This window comes from Polyergus mexicanus, unplaced genomic scaffold (assembly GCF_030449975.1).
Source record: "Polyergus mexicanus isolate NDT 795.1 unplaced genomic scaffold, iyPolMexi1.0 SCAF_4, whole genome shotgun sequence".
Lineage (NCBI taxonomy): Eukaryota > Metazoa > Arthropoda > Insecta > Hymenoptera > Formicidae > Polyergus > Polyergus mexicanus.
In genome coordinates, this window is record NW_027223324.1 from 4,130,173 (window position 1) to 4,147,481 (window position 17,309).

Below are 17,309 nucleotides of genomic sequence, written 5' to 3' on the forward strand. Positions count from 1 at the left end.
CTCGACAAACGTCCGTCGTTATCCGCCGTGAATTGATAAGTTTTATCTCATGTCACGCCTTCTATCCATAGACATATAAATATATTGACATACAAACATTCTATGATATGTTCAGTGCTGCTATGGCCTCTTTCGGTAATATAATCTTTGCGCTTGCGTAAATGCGCTTTACTTGATGTTATTTTCGCTTTAAAATGTTGCGATAATTATATGGAAGCCAAACGCTTTCTCGTAAAAACTGTTTCCTTCCTAATTCCGATATTATTTACGATCGATGTAGAGATATATATATATATTTTAATATAAAAATCATTTATGTTGATTAAGCATGTTCTTTATTAATCAATTTAGTAACATATATATATATACATGCGCTCATATCAAATGTGAATCATTTTTATTAACAATATTATGTCAAACAATAAAAGAGATGAAAAATTCGAAGAAATGTAAATTAATTACATACGATAATGATTATATATTGAAGTACAAAACGTGTCAATTATATATAATATAAATTATACAACAATTCTAATTTAGCATTAATATAATCAGAATTGTTTTTTAACAATTGCATAAAATCTGCATCCAAACTGCATAAATATTTTAATTATTTGCTTCTTTTTTTTTTAATTTGATGAAAAACGAATAAAACAAGTTTAATAATTTCAGTATAACATTACCAGAATTACACACATTTAGTTTTTATATTTACAAATATAAAAGCTAATTTTTTGCTTTTGTTTAGTTGTATGCGTTGCTTGTTAAATTCCGTAGTATTATTTTCATAGCTGCTGGATTGTCTTTCGGAACCTGCGTAATTAATAATATATTATATACATTAAAATATATTAGATACATAAATAATGTATAAATCAATATATATATATGTGTGTGGTGGCATTTCGATATCAGATATGTCAAAGTAATGATAATAGATCGATTATGATTTAATGCTTAAATTTTTCGGATATATATATCTCGCATCTCGGTAACAATTCTTCATCGATTTTCATATACATTTGCCTGCAATTATCAAAAACATAGAGTAAAATGTAAATTACCGGAGCGAATGATTCGTACAAATTATATAATATATAAATATATTAATAAACAATTATATTGTTGATTAATAATTAATAAAAGTATCTCGCAACATTTACGTGATGAAAATGAATCGCGCGTGCGATATTTCATTTTAATCGTATATTTTTGAACAGTGCTTAACAAACTATGTTCACACTCCGGACTTAAGCGGGGAGCACACACTTTTGCATAAACGCATAATCATAAGCATAAGAAATTTGATTGGTCAATTTCCTTATGCTTGTAATTATGCGCTCATGCAAAAGTGTCTCCCCGCTTTACTTTTAATACCGCGTATATATAGCTGTGTTTTGATTCCCCACCCGAGTGCATCCGATATTATAGTATACGTGACATATACTATAATATCGGATGCACCCGGATGGGGAATCAGAACATAGGGTATGACTGCGGTCGAGAAGACGCTAGAAATGCTTCAAAGCGTTTGATTGACCAATCAGGACACAGAGAATAAAGATTTCTTTATTCTGATTGGTTAACGCAATGCTCGAAGCATTTCTAGTATTTTCCCGACTGCAGCCAATGGCCGCGTTCAGCAGAGAAAACCGCTTACTAGCAATCGAATGTGATTGGTTCTTATTTTCAGAACCAACGAATCAACTTCGAGTGTTAACAAGACGATAACTGAGCGCTTTCTCTGCTGAACGTGACCAATGTCAGGCTGAAAAAAGAATAGTCGATGCGATACCACTTAAAAATTTTTCGGTCATAAACAAACAATGCGGATACGAGACAAGCCGGCAAAATATAAATATAAATAAATACAATTGTTATTTTGACCAGGACTTTTGATATTTGTCGATCATACGATTAGTTATACATAATTCAGCGTAAGTTATATCATTAAGTTAATATCATCATCAAAATATAACATCGCTAGATTTATTTGAAATTCGTCATGTAAATAATCCTAATCTAATTACACATATTTTCGAATATTGCGTGATTTTTGTCGGATATCTGAGACATATTTATCTCTTCGATTTTAATAGTACCTATTATTTATTTACATATAGTTTTTGCGTTGTTCTATCACAATGATAGTGCAATGAAGTGAAGTTAATTTCAGAAGTGCCACATAAATCTCGCGATCGCCATATTCTTGATTGGAGCTTGGGCGATTATACTAATTAACCACGGATATTTTCGCGAGTGAATGAGAATTATGAAGCTGGAAGAAAGGATGAATAAGATAAAAGGAGGAGAAGGAGGAGGTGGCCTGGAATAGCATCGGGCAATGGCAGAGCACCGGTTAGTAACTGATAAAAAAAATTTTAACTTAATTTATTTATAAAATTAATTATTTGTTTATCCCTCCATGATAATAATTCTATGATAAAAATCTGTAATGAATCACTTTACATAAGTGACGAGGGTTAACACGAAGCGATATCAAACATATAAAGAACATACTTTGGTTTAGAATTTTACTTGTTGCAAATTAATCTTGACGATTGCTTACGACTATATTAAATAATAAATAAGGAAGTTGAACGAAAAGAGAGAAAGTGTAGAAAAAGAGATAGTATACATACCATATGTCCAGCTCTGTTCACCCAATACATGCAGAACTTATCTAAAGTTTTCGAAAAGCCCTCGACGTAACCCTCTTCAGAGAGGAGCGGCTTCCTTGGCAACCATCTCCACCACTGTGTCCATTCTAGTTTTTCGACCCAAAGAAGGGTGCCTAAAATATAATAAAACCATAGATTATACGAGAACATTAAAAAAATATTAATTCTTTTTAATGAATAATGTTAGTAAGAGTATTAACACAAGATATACAAAATGATTCATTATTGACGATGCAATTGGAAAGATAATAATTTTATATGAAAAATAAGTTGATAGAGTAGAATAATATTTTCTCATGTGGGGTTTGATTTTTTATAAAATCGATTCTAAACAAATCAGAGGATTAATAATATCTTTTAAAAATTGAATAATTTTTAATTAAAAAATTGAGACGTTACTAAAGCGTGAAAGAATGAATTCATGAATTTTTGTTTACTCGGCTATTTGAGAAATATCTAGATGCTTGATATTATTCTAAATTTTATTTGAAATATTTCAATTTATTTCAACATACTTAAACATATATTTATCATTTCTATTTAAGATTAATGTGCTTTAACGTTAATTTATTTTATAAAATTTTCTTACAAATTATTTTATTTATGTTTACGCTATTAGCATTATGTGTTGTAGCATATAGGAGAAATAAATAATTTAACTTACTCGGTGTATCAACAATGAAGTCCAATTGTCCATTGTACACGAATACATTCAAGTTAGTTTCATTAAGTAATTGTTCCACTGAAACAGAATATATCTGTGCATTTTTTATGAATAGATTATAATGTATTATAAAATATAAGCCACAGTGTATTACATTATATGAGAAATAATATGTCTTGACATCTGGCGAAAGATTCAATTTTAGAGCAAACATATGCGTCTGAATGTGTCGGAATGCACAATATAGTTTTAAGTTTACACATATATTTACCAGCTATCTTGTTCTTATTTCATGAATTTATATAACTCATGAAAATTGATTCAACAGCTTTTCGAAAGCTTACGAATTATTTAGCTTTTACATTCGTTTCACAAGGAAACAATGACAATGCATCATTAAGTTATACTACTTTCTTTATAGTATTAATAACTTATGGTTTTAATAATTTATATATCTGATATATTTGACTGATACCTATATTAGTAACAGGCTTCATAAAATCTTCTTTTAAGCAGTTGTAAACTGTGGTAGATTGGTTACCATGAGTGACGTTAAGACCGAGCGCTTTTTTTACTGGACCATTCATCAAACTATCAAGTGACTGAGTCTCAGCTTGAAAAAAATTTTGATACATAGCATCTGCAATTTATTAAAAAATGATTTATATATGATAATAATTATTATGTTAGTTATCACCTATTATATTAAAAAAGTTCGTATACCTTCATCAAAGGACAATACATTTTGCGGCGATAAATAAGAAGAGTTGCATTTCTTTCTTGTCAAAATATTATAGATGTCAAGGTCGCAAGTTTTTTTAAAAATTATAGATGCCGTATGCATGAAATCATCAAATGCTTCTAGCCATTGATTTTTTTCTACTTTATCTTTTGTGCTGTTTGCCGCAGCATCAATTTCGTTAAAATCTTCCGTATCAATCATACCCTGTGAAAATGTCCAAGAATTTTATGAGAATGCATAAATAATAGAGAATAAAATTTTACGTAAAAGTAATGGGAGTCAATGAAGAGAAGGTGAAAGGGAAATGGCAGAGAAAGCAAATTAATTTTATTATCAAGGCGTGTGTTTATCTCTTTTTCAATAGTATTATATATCGATTATTTTTATACGATCTATTATAAAATCGGTGCATTGCGTACAAATGCTACAAAGACGATGAATAATTAAATATGTAATACCATGCCGAGTAGATAAGGCGCCCATGACATTACAGAATCGATAGGAGAAATCCAAGGGTCCCCAAGTACAACCCCTTTTAGATTACTTTCAATAGTGCCAGCTTTTTGAGCCTGAGAAACACAAGTTTGCGTTATATGAGACACATGCAAATTCTATGATTTAGTAAAATCATTACATTGCTTTAATGGATGTGCCATTATTTGTAACAATTATCACAACTATTTAGAAATATTATGGCTTGAAAGAGAGAGAAAGAGAGAAAATGTCCTATATGATTACTTAAATATCTCTATTCTTTTTCATAATACAAAAATGCGTCTCAGAAATAAATTGTTTGCTTTAAGGATATCTTATTTTTTATGTTATATTTTTCTTCGAGATTTCCAAATAATCAATATTTTTTTTAATGAAATTGTATAATTCTTTTATTTCTTTTTTTTTAATAAGCACATTTATGTTTCTTACTCGATCCCAGACAAGCGCAAATTCCGCGCTCATTTTTCCACCATACGATTCAGTGGTGATATACGTTGGGACAGGTTTAAATTGCGGTAATCGTTTATAGAATCCTCGAATGCATTCTAAAAGATCGCTCGCGATTTGAGCGTTTGTCGTCGCGAATGCCGATATGTCTTCAGCGTAACTAAAGCCAGCACCAACAGGGTTATCGATGAAAAGAACATTGTAATCTTTGACCTATGACACAAATATATATTAGGGATTATAAATTTATTTTAATAAATTTATAAAAGCCGCAGTTTTTTATATTTTATTATTCTGCGTAATTTTTCATTCTAATTTTTTATGCAAATTATCATCTTTCTTATCCTTTTCCAAATACATTAATAATATTCACTAGATCACTCTATATATTTTAATAAATAGTGTTTCTATTATTAATAATTTATAAGTTATATGCACATACGACTAAATATAAATTATGCTTAATTTTTACGGAGTATATTTTATACTTTTGTATATATATATCACACAATAATTAATTACCCAAGTGTAATTTCTTGGATTTAAATCCGTATCAAGAGGCCCTAGTTCTTCGAAATTTCCATACGCGGTCGAAGAATCGCCTGGTCCACCTTGTAACCAGATGATTAGCGGTTTGTCGTAATATGATTTAACGTCTGCCGTAGTATAATAAAGCCACCAGAACATGTTTGCATGAGGACGTACTTGAACATAGCCCCATTCTTGTTCTCCAGGACCGAATCCTTTTTTTCCTTTGTTGATTGAAAAATTTTTATTGTTAATAGATTAAAAAAACTGAGTGTAACAATTGCATATATTATCGGTAAATTAGAAACCGCAAAATTGATTAAGGATGGAAATAATCTTTATGGTTGTGATGACAAATATAGATGACTCGTTTACTTTGTCATGTGTATATTATTTGAGGTCATGTTTTTATTGATATTTACAAATAATATATCTTAAACGTTCTCCTTCAATTTCTGTTAAAATTACTTTGCATCCTAATTCAATACAATTGCAAATTTTAAAAATTTCTGCCTCTATCTGTATTACATTTATTTTTTTCATTTGCTCTTGTAATTCTTGTAGATACATCATTTATCGATGACACGCATGCGAATACGTAAATTGTTTTTTATTATAAAAGAATTTTGAAAGATTTAAATTGAATGTGGAAGGGCTGTATACGGTTTATTTTTTTGTCAATAATAGAATATAGAGACCAGTAGCTGAAATGATATGTATTTGTCAAGCGAAGACTTCAAATGTAAATTTGCCAAATTTTAAAAGAAATTGTAAAGTGAACTCCCGCAAAGCTCCGCATTATCGTGTAATAGAAGCTAAGGAATCCAATGATTGAACATTTTATCATTCGTATTACATCAAATTCGCAAAATTATGATAAATAAAAATTTAAATATGTACGTATAAGTATATACAAAGAAACGGCTTAACTACACAATTGCCAATATATCTTAAAAATAAAAAAAAATGAAAAGAAAAAAGAAATGTTATATACATAATATTTAAAATATCTTATCAAAAAATTATAATAAATATATATATATGGTGTATGTTTTAAGGATATATATATCTGCCTAGTTTCTCGGAACATCTTGTATTGTTAATGTGTCCTTCTTTTAAATATACTTTTAACATTTCACGCTTAACTTTTCTTATTTGTCATATCTAACAATCAAAATCAGCTGTTCAGTATTGTATAATAATAAAATCTATCATATTGTGTTTTATCTTACCAATACTTGCAGAAACAAAGCACAATATAGTGAAAATGCAAATAAGTAGCCGCTCCATCGTTTTCTCGTGTCTCTGCGGCAAAATTTCTCGGAAACTAACCGTGGAGATTATATCCTTATACACACAAAGCATATATAAATATACCTTTCATCGTTTTTTCGCGTTTCTGTGACGAAATATTTTGAAAACTAATCGTTGAAATAACATTTCAAAAAAAACATAAACATACGTATCTCTTACTTTAAATATATGTGACATTTCACATGTCATCTCGACTATTTGACATATCTAACGGTCAAAATCAGTCGCAAATACAATATTGTATGATAGTAAAATCTATCGTCGATTTGACTTTTATTTTACGAATACTTCCCGAAACAAAATAAAATATAGAAAATAAATAAACCCTTCACCGTCCTCTCGCGTTTCTGCGGCGAAATCTTTCGAAAATCGTTGAAATTATTAATACACAATTATATGCTATTTTATTTTCATTTTTTATCTACATTGCAAATAAATATAGATTATATATGCACGCATCACATACACACACACAGATACATATATGAAATCATCCATCATATAATCTATATCAATTAAATGCGATTGAGACATTTTGCGTTCAATGTTTTACTTTGTTTGACTTCTTTCTTTCTAATTAATTGTTAACTAAAGTTATCCAGCAAATGATCTTTTTTTTCCCCTAACGCTTATCTTTATTTAATTTTTAATAGACGATAAATGATTCTTTTATTTACGATATCGAACACTATGCAAATTTTGTACATAATTGTTTTTTATTAAACACCAGTATACTTTCCCAGTATACTTAGGAAATACAGTATATATAATATAAAATATATATATATATATATATATATATATATATATATTAAGGGGGAAAAAGAGGGAAAATACTTTCCCTTTTTTATATAAAAAGAATGTACTTTTCAACAATAATTCATAAAATTTACAAAAAATCGATTTGATGCAAGATTTAATAACTACTGTTATTTACAAGATTGGATAATCTGCAGCTATGTACGCACTAGAAGAATTAGTTGCTGTTGCTAGAGCTGCTTTATCCTGGTTTCGAGATAATATGCAACTTCTCAGTAATATAACGCAAATGCAAGATATGATAAATATGAATCATTTTTATTAACAATAATTTATCCAAGAGATAAAAAGATAGAAGAAATGCAAATTAGGTACTATGTATACGAATGATTATATATTTTGAAATACATACTTTATACATAATATATAAATTATATAACAATTTTAATTTAGCATATGATAATATAATCAGAATTGTTGTTTAACAATTGCATAATCTGCATTGAAACTGCATAAGTACGTATTTTAATTGCTAGCTTCTTTTTTTTAATTTTATGAAAAACGGATAAAACACTTTTAATAATTCGAGTGTAACATCATTTTAATTACACATTTAGTTTTTATATTTACAAATATAAAAGCTAATTTTTGCTTTTGTTCACATGTTTGCGTTGCTTGTCAGATTCCGTAGTATTACTTCCATAGCTACTGGATTGTCTTTCGGAACCTGCGTAATTAATATTATATTCATGAATTTTCTATATGCGTATAAATAATTTTTTGAAATAAATCAATTTTTTATAATAATATAGATTATGAAAATAATCGATCATTAATAATCGAATTATTAATGAATAATTTACGCGTCTCTCAATTAAAGGCACTAGATTTTGTATACTCTTTTCTACACATCACAATGGACATGGTATAACGTAAAAATCTGTGATGAAATCAATTTGCATAAATGACGAGACTGAACATGAAGCAACATTAAACATATAAAGAACATGTTTTGATTTAGAATTTTACTTGTTGCAAATTAATCTTAAGATTCGCTTGCGATGATATTATAATAAATACGGAAGTTGAATGGAAAGAGATAAAGTGAGAGTATGCATACCGTATGTCCAGCTCTGTTCACCCAATACATACGGAACTTATTATAAGCTTTCGAAAAACCCTCGATGAAGTCCTCTTGAGAGACGAGTGGTAGTCTCACCAAATATTTCCACCAGCTATTTTTCCATTTTAGTTTTTCAACCCAAAGAAGGGTGCCTAAAATATTGTATAATAAAGTAACCATGTACTATACGAGAACGTTAAAAAAAAATATTATGCATCATAATTTCTAATGAATAATGTCAGTAAGTGTGCTAACGCAGAATATATAAAATGGTTCATTATTGACGATGTTATTGTAAAGATGGTAATTTTATATGGGGAAAAAAAAAAAAAAAGTAGAATAAAATTTTCTCAGTAGGATTTGATTTTTTACAAAATCGATATTAAACAAATCAAGGGATTATATTTTTTTAAACGAATAATTTTTAATAAAAAAATTGTTAACACATTATCAAAATGCGAAAAGAATGATTCAATAATTCAAGAATTTCTATTTACTCGGCTATTTGAGAAATATCTAAATGTTTGATATTATTCTAGATTTTATTTGAAATATTTCAACATATTTTTATTATTTATATTTACAATTGCTATAATGTGTTTTAATGTTAATTTATTTTATAAAATTTTCTTGCATATTATACAATTGCTATTACCGTTATTATTCATTATGTGTTGTAGTACATAGAAGAAAATAAATTAATTTACCCGGTGTATCTGTAATTAAGTCCAATTGTCCATTGTATACGATAACGTTCAAATTGGTTTCATTAAGTAATTGTTCCACTGAAACAAAATATATTTGTGCATTTTTCGTGAGGAGATTATAATGTCTTATAAATATAAACCGTCTTATCTATAATGTTTTACATTGTATGAGAAATAATATATCTTGACATCTAGCGAAAAATTCAGTTTCAGGACAAACAGATGTGTCTCTGAATATATCGGAATGCATGTATCATGATAGAATTTTAAATTTATACATGTGTCTACCACACACAGCTATATTGTTCTTACTTCATGAATTATAACTTATGAAAATTCAATAGCTTTTCGAAAGCTTACGAATTATTTAGCTTTTACATTCGTTTCACAAGGAAACAATGACAATGCATCATTAAGTAACACTACTTACTTTATCGTATTTTTGTTTTAATAATTTATATATCTGATGTATTTGACCGATACCTATATTAGTAACAGGCTTCATATAATCGTCTATTAAGTAGTCGCGAACTGTGCCAGATTGGTTACCATGAGTGACGTTAAGACCGAGCGTTCTTTTTACTGGGCCATTCATCAAACTATCAAGTGACTGAGTCCCAACTTGAAAAAGATATCGATATATAGCGTTTGCAATTTGTTAAAAAACGAATTATATGTGATAATGATTATTATGCTTATTATCATCTATTATATTAAATGAACGTATACCTTCATCAAAGGACAATACATTTTGCGGCGATAAATAAGAATAGTTCCATCTCTTCTTCGTCAAAATATTATAGATGTCAACGTCATAAGTTTTTTCTAAAACGAGAGCTCGTGTATAAGCGCAATGAAGAGTTGCTGCTTGCCATTGGCCTGTTTCTACTTTATCTCTTGTATTGTTTGCCGCAGCGTTAATTTCGTTAAAATCTTCCGTATCAATCATACCCTGTGAGAGCCCAAAAATTTTGTAAGAATGCATAAAAAATAAAGAATAAAATTTTATGTAAAACTAATGGAAGCGGATATCAAGAGAAGATGAAAGAAAGATAGCAGAGAAAGCCATTAAATTTTATTGACGCGTGTGTTTATCTCTTTTTCAGTAATATTATTTATCGATTATTTTTATATGATCTGTTATAAAATCGGTGCATTACGTGATGCTGAACAGATGCCATAAAGATGATGAATAATCAAACATGTAATACCATGCTGAGTAGATATGGCGCCCATGTCATTACAGAGTCGATAGGAGAAATCCAAGCGTCCCCAAGTGCAATCCCCTTTAGATTACTTTCAATAGTGCCAGCTTTTTGAGCCTGAGGAACACAAGTTTGCATTATGTCAGACACATGCAAATTCCCATTTAATAATTCCTTACGTCGCTTTATTGAATGTGCCATCATTTGTGACAATTACCACAACTACTTACAAATATTATAGCTTACAGAAAGAGAGAGAAAAAGAGAGAATGTCCTATATGATTACTTTAAATATCTTCATTATTTTTTATAATACAAAAATGCGTCTCAGAAATAAATTGTTTGCTTTAAGGATATCTTATTTTTTATGTTATATTTTTCTTCGAGATTTCCAAATAATCAATATTTTTTTTAATGGAATTGTATAATTCTTTTATTTCTTTTTTTTTTTTTAATAAGCACATTTATGTTTCTTACTCGATCCCAGACAAGCGCAAATTCCGCGCCCATTTTCCCACCATACGATTCAGTGGTGATATATGTTGGGACAGGTTTAAATTGCGGTAATTGTTTGTAGAATCCTCGAATGCATTCTAAAAGATCGCTCGCGATTTGAGCGTTTGTCATCGCGAATGCCGATATATCTTCAGCGTTACTAAAGCCAGTACCAACAGGGTTATCGATGAAGAGAACATTGTAATTTTTGACCTATGACACAAATATATATTAGGGACTATCTATAAGTATATTTTAATAGATTTATAAAAACCGCAGTTTCTTATATTTTATTATTCTACATAATTTTTCATTCTAATTTTTTATGCAAATTATCATCTTTCTTATCCTTTTCCAAATACATTAATAATACCGAATCGCTTTATACATTTTGATAATGATGTTTCAATTATCAATAATTTAGAAGTATACATACGACTAAATGTAGATTATGCTTAATTTTGAAAGACTATATTTTATACTTTTGTATATATATATATTGTATATATCACGCAATAATTAATTACCCAAGTGTAATTTCTTGGATTTAAATCCGTATCAAGAGGCCCTAGTTCTTCGAAATTTCCATATGCGGTCGAAGATCCGCCTGGTCCACCTTGTAACCAGATGATTAGCGGTTTATCGTAATATGATTTAACGTCTGCCGTAGTATAATAAAGCCACCAAAACATATTTGCATAGGGACGTACTTGAACGTAGCCCCATTCTTGTTCTCCAGGACCGAAACCTGTTTTCCCTTCGTTGATTAAAAAAATTTTTATTATTAATAGATAAAAAAAACTGAGTGTAACAATAGCATATATAATCGGTAAATTAGAAATCAAATTGATTAAAGATAGAAATAATTTTCGTGGTTGTGATGAGAGATATGGATGATTCGTTTACTTATTTGTCATTTATCTAACAATCAAAATCAGCTACTCAGTATTGTATGACAACAAAATCTATCACGTCGATGCACAATTTGTATTTTATCGTACCAATACTTGCAAAAACGAAGCACAATATAGTGAAAACGCAAATAAGTAGCCGTTCCATCGTCTTCTCGTGTTTCTGCGGCGAAGTTTGGAAACTAACCGTGGAGATTATATTGCTATACACACAATAAAGCATATATAAATATGCTTTCATCGTTTTTTCGCGTTTCTATAGCGAAATCTTTTGAAAACTAATCGTTGAAATAACATTTCCAAAAAAACATAAATATACATGACTCTTTTATTTTAAATATATGTGACATTTCATATGTCATCTTGAATGTTTGGCATATTTAACAATCAAAATACAATTTTCAATTTTCTATTGTTAATGCGCCGCTAATACAATATTATATAAATTTATCGTCGATTTTACTTTTATTTTACCAATACTTCCAGAAACAAAATACAATATAGAAAATAAAAATAAACCCTTCATCATCCTCTTGTATTTCTGTGGTGAAATCTTTCGAAAATTAATTGTTGAAATTATTAATACACAATTTTATGCTATTTTTTCTTCATTTTTTATCTACATTGCAAATAAATATATGGTAGATTATATATATACGCATTACATAATAGTTATCCATCATATAATCTACATCACATAATCAGTTAAGTGCGATTGATATATTTTGTGCTCACTTTTATTTTGTCCGACTCTTTTTTTTCTAATTAATTGTTGATTAAAGTTATTTGGCAGATAATTTGCTTTTTTTTGTTAACGTTTATCTTTATATATATTTAATTTTCAGTAAATGAGAAAGATAAATTGATACTTTCATTTATGATATCGAACACTATGCAAATTTTATACAGAATTGTTTTTCATTAAATACACTTATTTTACCAATATATTTACTTTACCAATTTTAAGCCAACTCTTTTTTGATAAAAATAGCATAACTTTTAGATTATAAGTGATGGAAAATGATGAAGATTTTTTTGAAAAATTAGTTTTAAAGAAAAAGATAAGTAATAAAATATTCTTCAGTTATGTTCAAGATAAACCATATTAATTTGTCATTGTTCAAGCATTTGACTATCTACGGTCTATGCAACAGGAAAAAAAGCTAAAAGAAGAAAAACGCACGTTCACGCACACATTAATATTATGTTGACGCGAGAAAAACACCGATGAGATGCGTGTATTTAAACATTGTATCTTTATCAATTTGATGCCGTTAGTGTCATTCGCTTGAAATCGGGCTTATAAACTAATTTTCGATTTAAATTAATTTTCCGTATTCGAGCTTGGAAACATCGCCCGGTAAAACAATGAAGTTATATGGAAAGTATTTTGAGAAAAATTATTGATAAATTCGTTACATGAATGTTATATAATACTATATCGATAATTTATGCGCAGACTTACACGAGGATTATGTAATCTAGAACTTTGTTTCTCTTGGACTTTTACGGAAGGGGATAGCTCTTGAAATCGTTTACATTCCTGAAATCTCATTTAATGATATATATGATCTATATCTCTTTCCTGAGATCTAAAGAAAATAAATGATCTTACTATTGCTAGTTTTTTATGTATAACATTATGTAAAATTTATGGATTTTCTTATACATAAGGAAAAATAAAAAGTTACGGAAGATAAATCTTTCTCTTAAATATTAAAAACAATAGGTTGATAGATTAATTACAATAATTATGCGATATATGGTGCTTTATAGCTCCATATACCTCTATAGTTTAAAATTAATTATTTCTAAAATTAATAATATTAATATCGGAAATATATGTGTCGATATCTTTAATGACTAATTTTATATGCGTTACGTAACAGAATATCACAAAGGTTAAGTTTATATCAATGTATGTCATTAACGGAAAGTAACGTTACACGAACCGCACGAATGTGATTTTTAATCGTTTTCTACACAAGAAAGTGATATGCCTGAGAACATTGTAAAAAAGACCAGCGGGCCTTACATAGGTGCTATTGATGAGGGAACGAGTAGCGCTAGATTTTTGGTAAGATTGATTTGAAATAAAATTTCTACTACATATATATATTATTTTAGCATAAAGAAGAATTTGATAATAAGAATCGTCTATGATTAAATTGTAAAATAAAAACTAAAAGGATCGTTAAAAATTGATATAATTTGTAAAGCTTATCATATTTATATGTTTAGGTGTTTGATGTGTTATGCAGGAAGGTAATTGCTTTGCATCAGGTTGAAATTAAACAGAAATATCCTCAAGAAGGATGGGTGGAGCAGGATCCAAAAGAAATATTACAAGCTGTCATAGAATGTATACAAGAGACTGTAAAAAAGATAAAAGACATGGGCTTATCAATCTCAGATATCAAAGCTATTGGAATTACTAACCAAAGGGAAACAACAGTAGTTTGGGACAAGGATACCGGAGAGCCTTTGCATAATGCAATTGGTATAAATAGATATTATATAAAACATCTCATTTTTATATAAGATTTATGATAAATTTTTTAATTCTTATTTCTTGTGCAAGAAATTTTGTCTCGCTATAGACATGTTAAATATTAATAAATGAAATTGTTTTCAACTTTACAGTATGGCATGATATGAGGACAACAACAACTTTAGAAAACATATTGGATAACGTTCCTAATAAAACTAGAAACAAGAATTATTTAAAACCTCTATGTGGTTTACCAATGTCTCCCTACTTCAGTGCTCTCAAGATACGCTGGTTGATAGATAACATTTCACGTGTGAAGCAAGCAGTGGATGCAAAAAAATGTGCTTTTGGAACAATTGACACATGGCTCATTTGGGTAAGTAACTAAGTACTAAAATAAAAGTAAATAAAATATATCCAATGTTATCATCAAGTACTTCTTGCGTTTAGAATCTCACAAAGGGTCAATTACACATTACGGATGTGTCAAATGCATCTCGCACAATGCTAATGAATATCGATACATTGAAATGGGATTCTTTATTATGCAGCTTTTTCAATATTCCACAACATATTCTTCCTGAAATACGATCCAGCGCAGAAGTCTATGGCTATATTTCAAATCCTGAAGCTCTTGCGGGCATACCTATAGCAGGTGTAAGTATGAAGAAAATTTTATATTCTTTTTATTTACTATAAACTTAAGTTAATTTTTGTATTTAAGACTAATGTAAAAATACAAAAAACTTCAGATAAAAGTTATTTTCAGGCTAATGTAATAATTTCGATAGTTGAATTTAAACTTTCTGTTATTAGTAAGATTATTTCGATTATGGTTTTCCTAAACAGAATAATAAATTTATTTCAATGTATAGAAAATTTTTTAACAAATTTAATAAACTTGTAGGAAAATATGTTTTCTCAGTGTCTTTAAGAATATAATAATTAATTGCTTATGTAGCTGGAAATATTAATTGCTTGTGTACTTAAAGTACCCAGCATTATGTAATAATTGTAATATTTTTCTTTGTACTGTAGTGTGTGGGTGATCAACAGGGAGCTCTTCTTGGTCAATTATGTTTGAAACCTGGTCAAGCAAAGGCTACATATGGTACAGGATGCTTTTTACTTTACAATACAGGAAATATAGTATGTATAATATAAAACATATGTATAAACGGGAAAAAAGAGGATAAATACTTTTCCTTTTTTATATAAAAAGATGTTCTTCAAAAGTAATTCATAAAAATTACAGAAGGTCGATTCGATGCAAGGCTTAATAACTACTGTTGCTTACAAGATTGGACGATCTCCAACTGTTTATGCACTAGAAGGATCAGTTGCTGTTGCTGGAGCTGCTTTATCCTGGCTTCGAAATAATATGCAACTTTTCAGTAATATAACTCAAATGCAGGATATGGCAGAGTGTGTGAAATCTTCTGGCGATGTGTACTTTGTGCCAGCTTTCTCAGGACTGTACGCGCCCTATTGGCAGCAAGATGCGCGCGGGTATTGTCCCTTATTTTTTCTACTGCTTCCTTTCTCATTCTTTTTTATTTTCTAAAAAATTATTTCTCTTTAATTAAGCACTAATATATCTTCGTCTTATTTTTATTATTTAATGGAATTAGAGTAATTTGCGGTATTACCGAGGATACAGAACAGTACCATATTATACGAGCAGCATTAGAAGCAGTCTGCTTCCAAACAAGAGATATATTAGAGGCAATGGTGAAAGATTCAGGAACGAATCTGTCAATGCTTCAAGTTGACGGCGGTATGACTGTAAACAATTTGTTAATGCAATTACAAGCGGATTTAACGGGGATAACTGTCGGTAAGTAAATATTAATATTGATAAATGATTTCTCTATATCGTCAAAACAATAAGATACTTTTTTTCATAATCAATAAGATAATGTTTTATATAAATAATTATATGTTGAATAGTAAGACCAAACATGATTGAAACAACAGCATTGGGTGCCGCAATTTTAGCTGCCATTGGTATAGACTTAATTGATATAAATGAAGTGGATATATCTCAAGTAACCAAATTTTCACCTATGATTGGTGAAAATGGTAAGTAGTCGTATATTTTTTAATACATAACTATATAATAATTTAAAGTTAAGGAAAAGAAAATCATTTAATACTATTCGAATGTTTCATTTTAGAGAGAGATCTTAGATATTCCAAGTGGAAAATGGCTATTGAAAGATCCATGAAATGGGATTGTTCTACAACTTTAATGAATAATTAATCGTATGTATATATATATATTTTTTTTTATACCAAACATGAAATAAATATTTAGAGAGAGAGAGAGAAATATTATAATATATTATATATTGTTATAGTTATAATATTTTATAATAAATTATAGTTATATAGTTATTTACATTTAATAGAACTACCTTTCTTCCACTTTTCCGTATCTTTCTTTTTTGGCTATAAATCACTATATAATATAAATATACAGAATAAAAAAATTACTATAAATTAGTTACCACAAATTATTTTTTACTTTTAATATTATAAAAATATATCCTCTTCTCAAATAGGTACATTGGAACAGTTAAAATTTATTTTTGTGAATTTTATATTTATTATATAATATATCTTTCAAGAATGATCTAAGCCTAAACATAAAATATGAATATCTAAGATAAATATCTAATTTCTTTCCATTAGAGAAATAAAAAGATAATTACCATTGATTTTGAGTTTCAAAAATAATGATCCTG

At 28.6% G+C, this 17,309-nt stretch overlaps 2 protein-coding genes across 5 annotated transcripts; one reads left to right on the top strand and one right to left on the bottom strand.

Annotated features, from left to right (window-relative positions):
- Window positions 1-744: 744 nt before the first annotated feature.
- On the bottom strand, window positions 745-12,244 carry LOC138932696 (uncharacterized). Its single transcript, XM_070294786.1, has 18 exons — window positions 12,162-12,244; window positions 11,688-11,917; window positions 11,143-11,373; window positions 10,672-10,782; window positions 10,190-10,412; window positions 9,944-10,081; window positions 9,461-9,538; window positions 8,751-8,905; window positions 8,293-8,357; window positions 6,026-6,033; window positions 5,552-5,781; window positions 5,012-5,242; window positions 4,546-4,656; window positions 4,069-4,291; window positions 3,821-3,985; window positions 3,346-3,423; window positions 2,643-2,794; window positions 745-813 (listed from the first exon to the last, which is right to left on the bottom strand). Exons 1-18 carry the CDS (start codon window positions 12,217-12,219, stop codon window positions 745-747), a joined length of 2,556 nt encoding a protein of 851 aa, XP_070150887.1. The 5' UTR covers window positions 12,220-12,244.
- Window positions 1,791-16,959, top strand: Gk1 (Glycerol kinase 1). Of its 4 annotated transcripts, none has more exons than XM_070293975.1 (11): window positions 1,791-1,937; window positions 2,152-2,358; window positions 13,961-14,148; window positions 14,313-14,571; window positions 14,715-14,938; window positions 15,013-15,219; window positions 15,601-15,711; window positions 15,818-16,071; window positions 16,194-16,399; window positions 16,513-16,644; window positions 16,740-16,959. In XM_070293975.1, exons 3-11 carry the CDS (start codon window positions 14,068-14,070, stop codon window positions 16,823-16,825), a joined length of 1,560 nt encoding a protein of 519 aa, XP_070150076.1. In that variant the 5' UTR covers window positions 1,791-1,937; window positions 2,152-2,358; window positions 13,961-14,067; the 3' UTR covers window positions 16,826-16,959. The 4 variants fall into 4 exon arrangements, with proteins under 4 accessions (XP_070150076.1, XP_070150075.1, XP_070150077.1 ...); XM_070293974.1 differs by having other exon boundaries at window positions 2,177-2,358; XM_070293976.1 differs by having other exon boundaries at window positions 2,180-2,358.
- The last annotated feature ends 350 nt before the right edge of the window (window positions 16,960-17,309 follow it).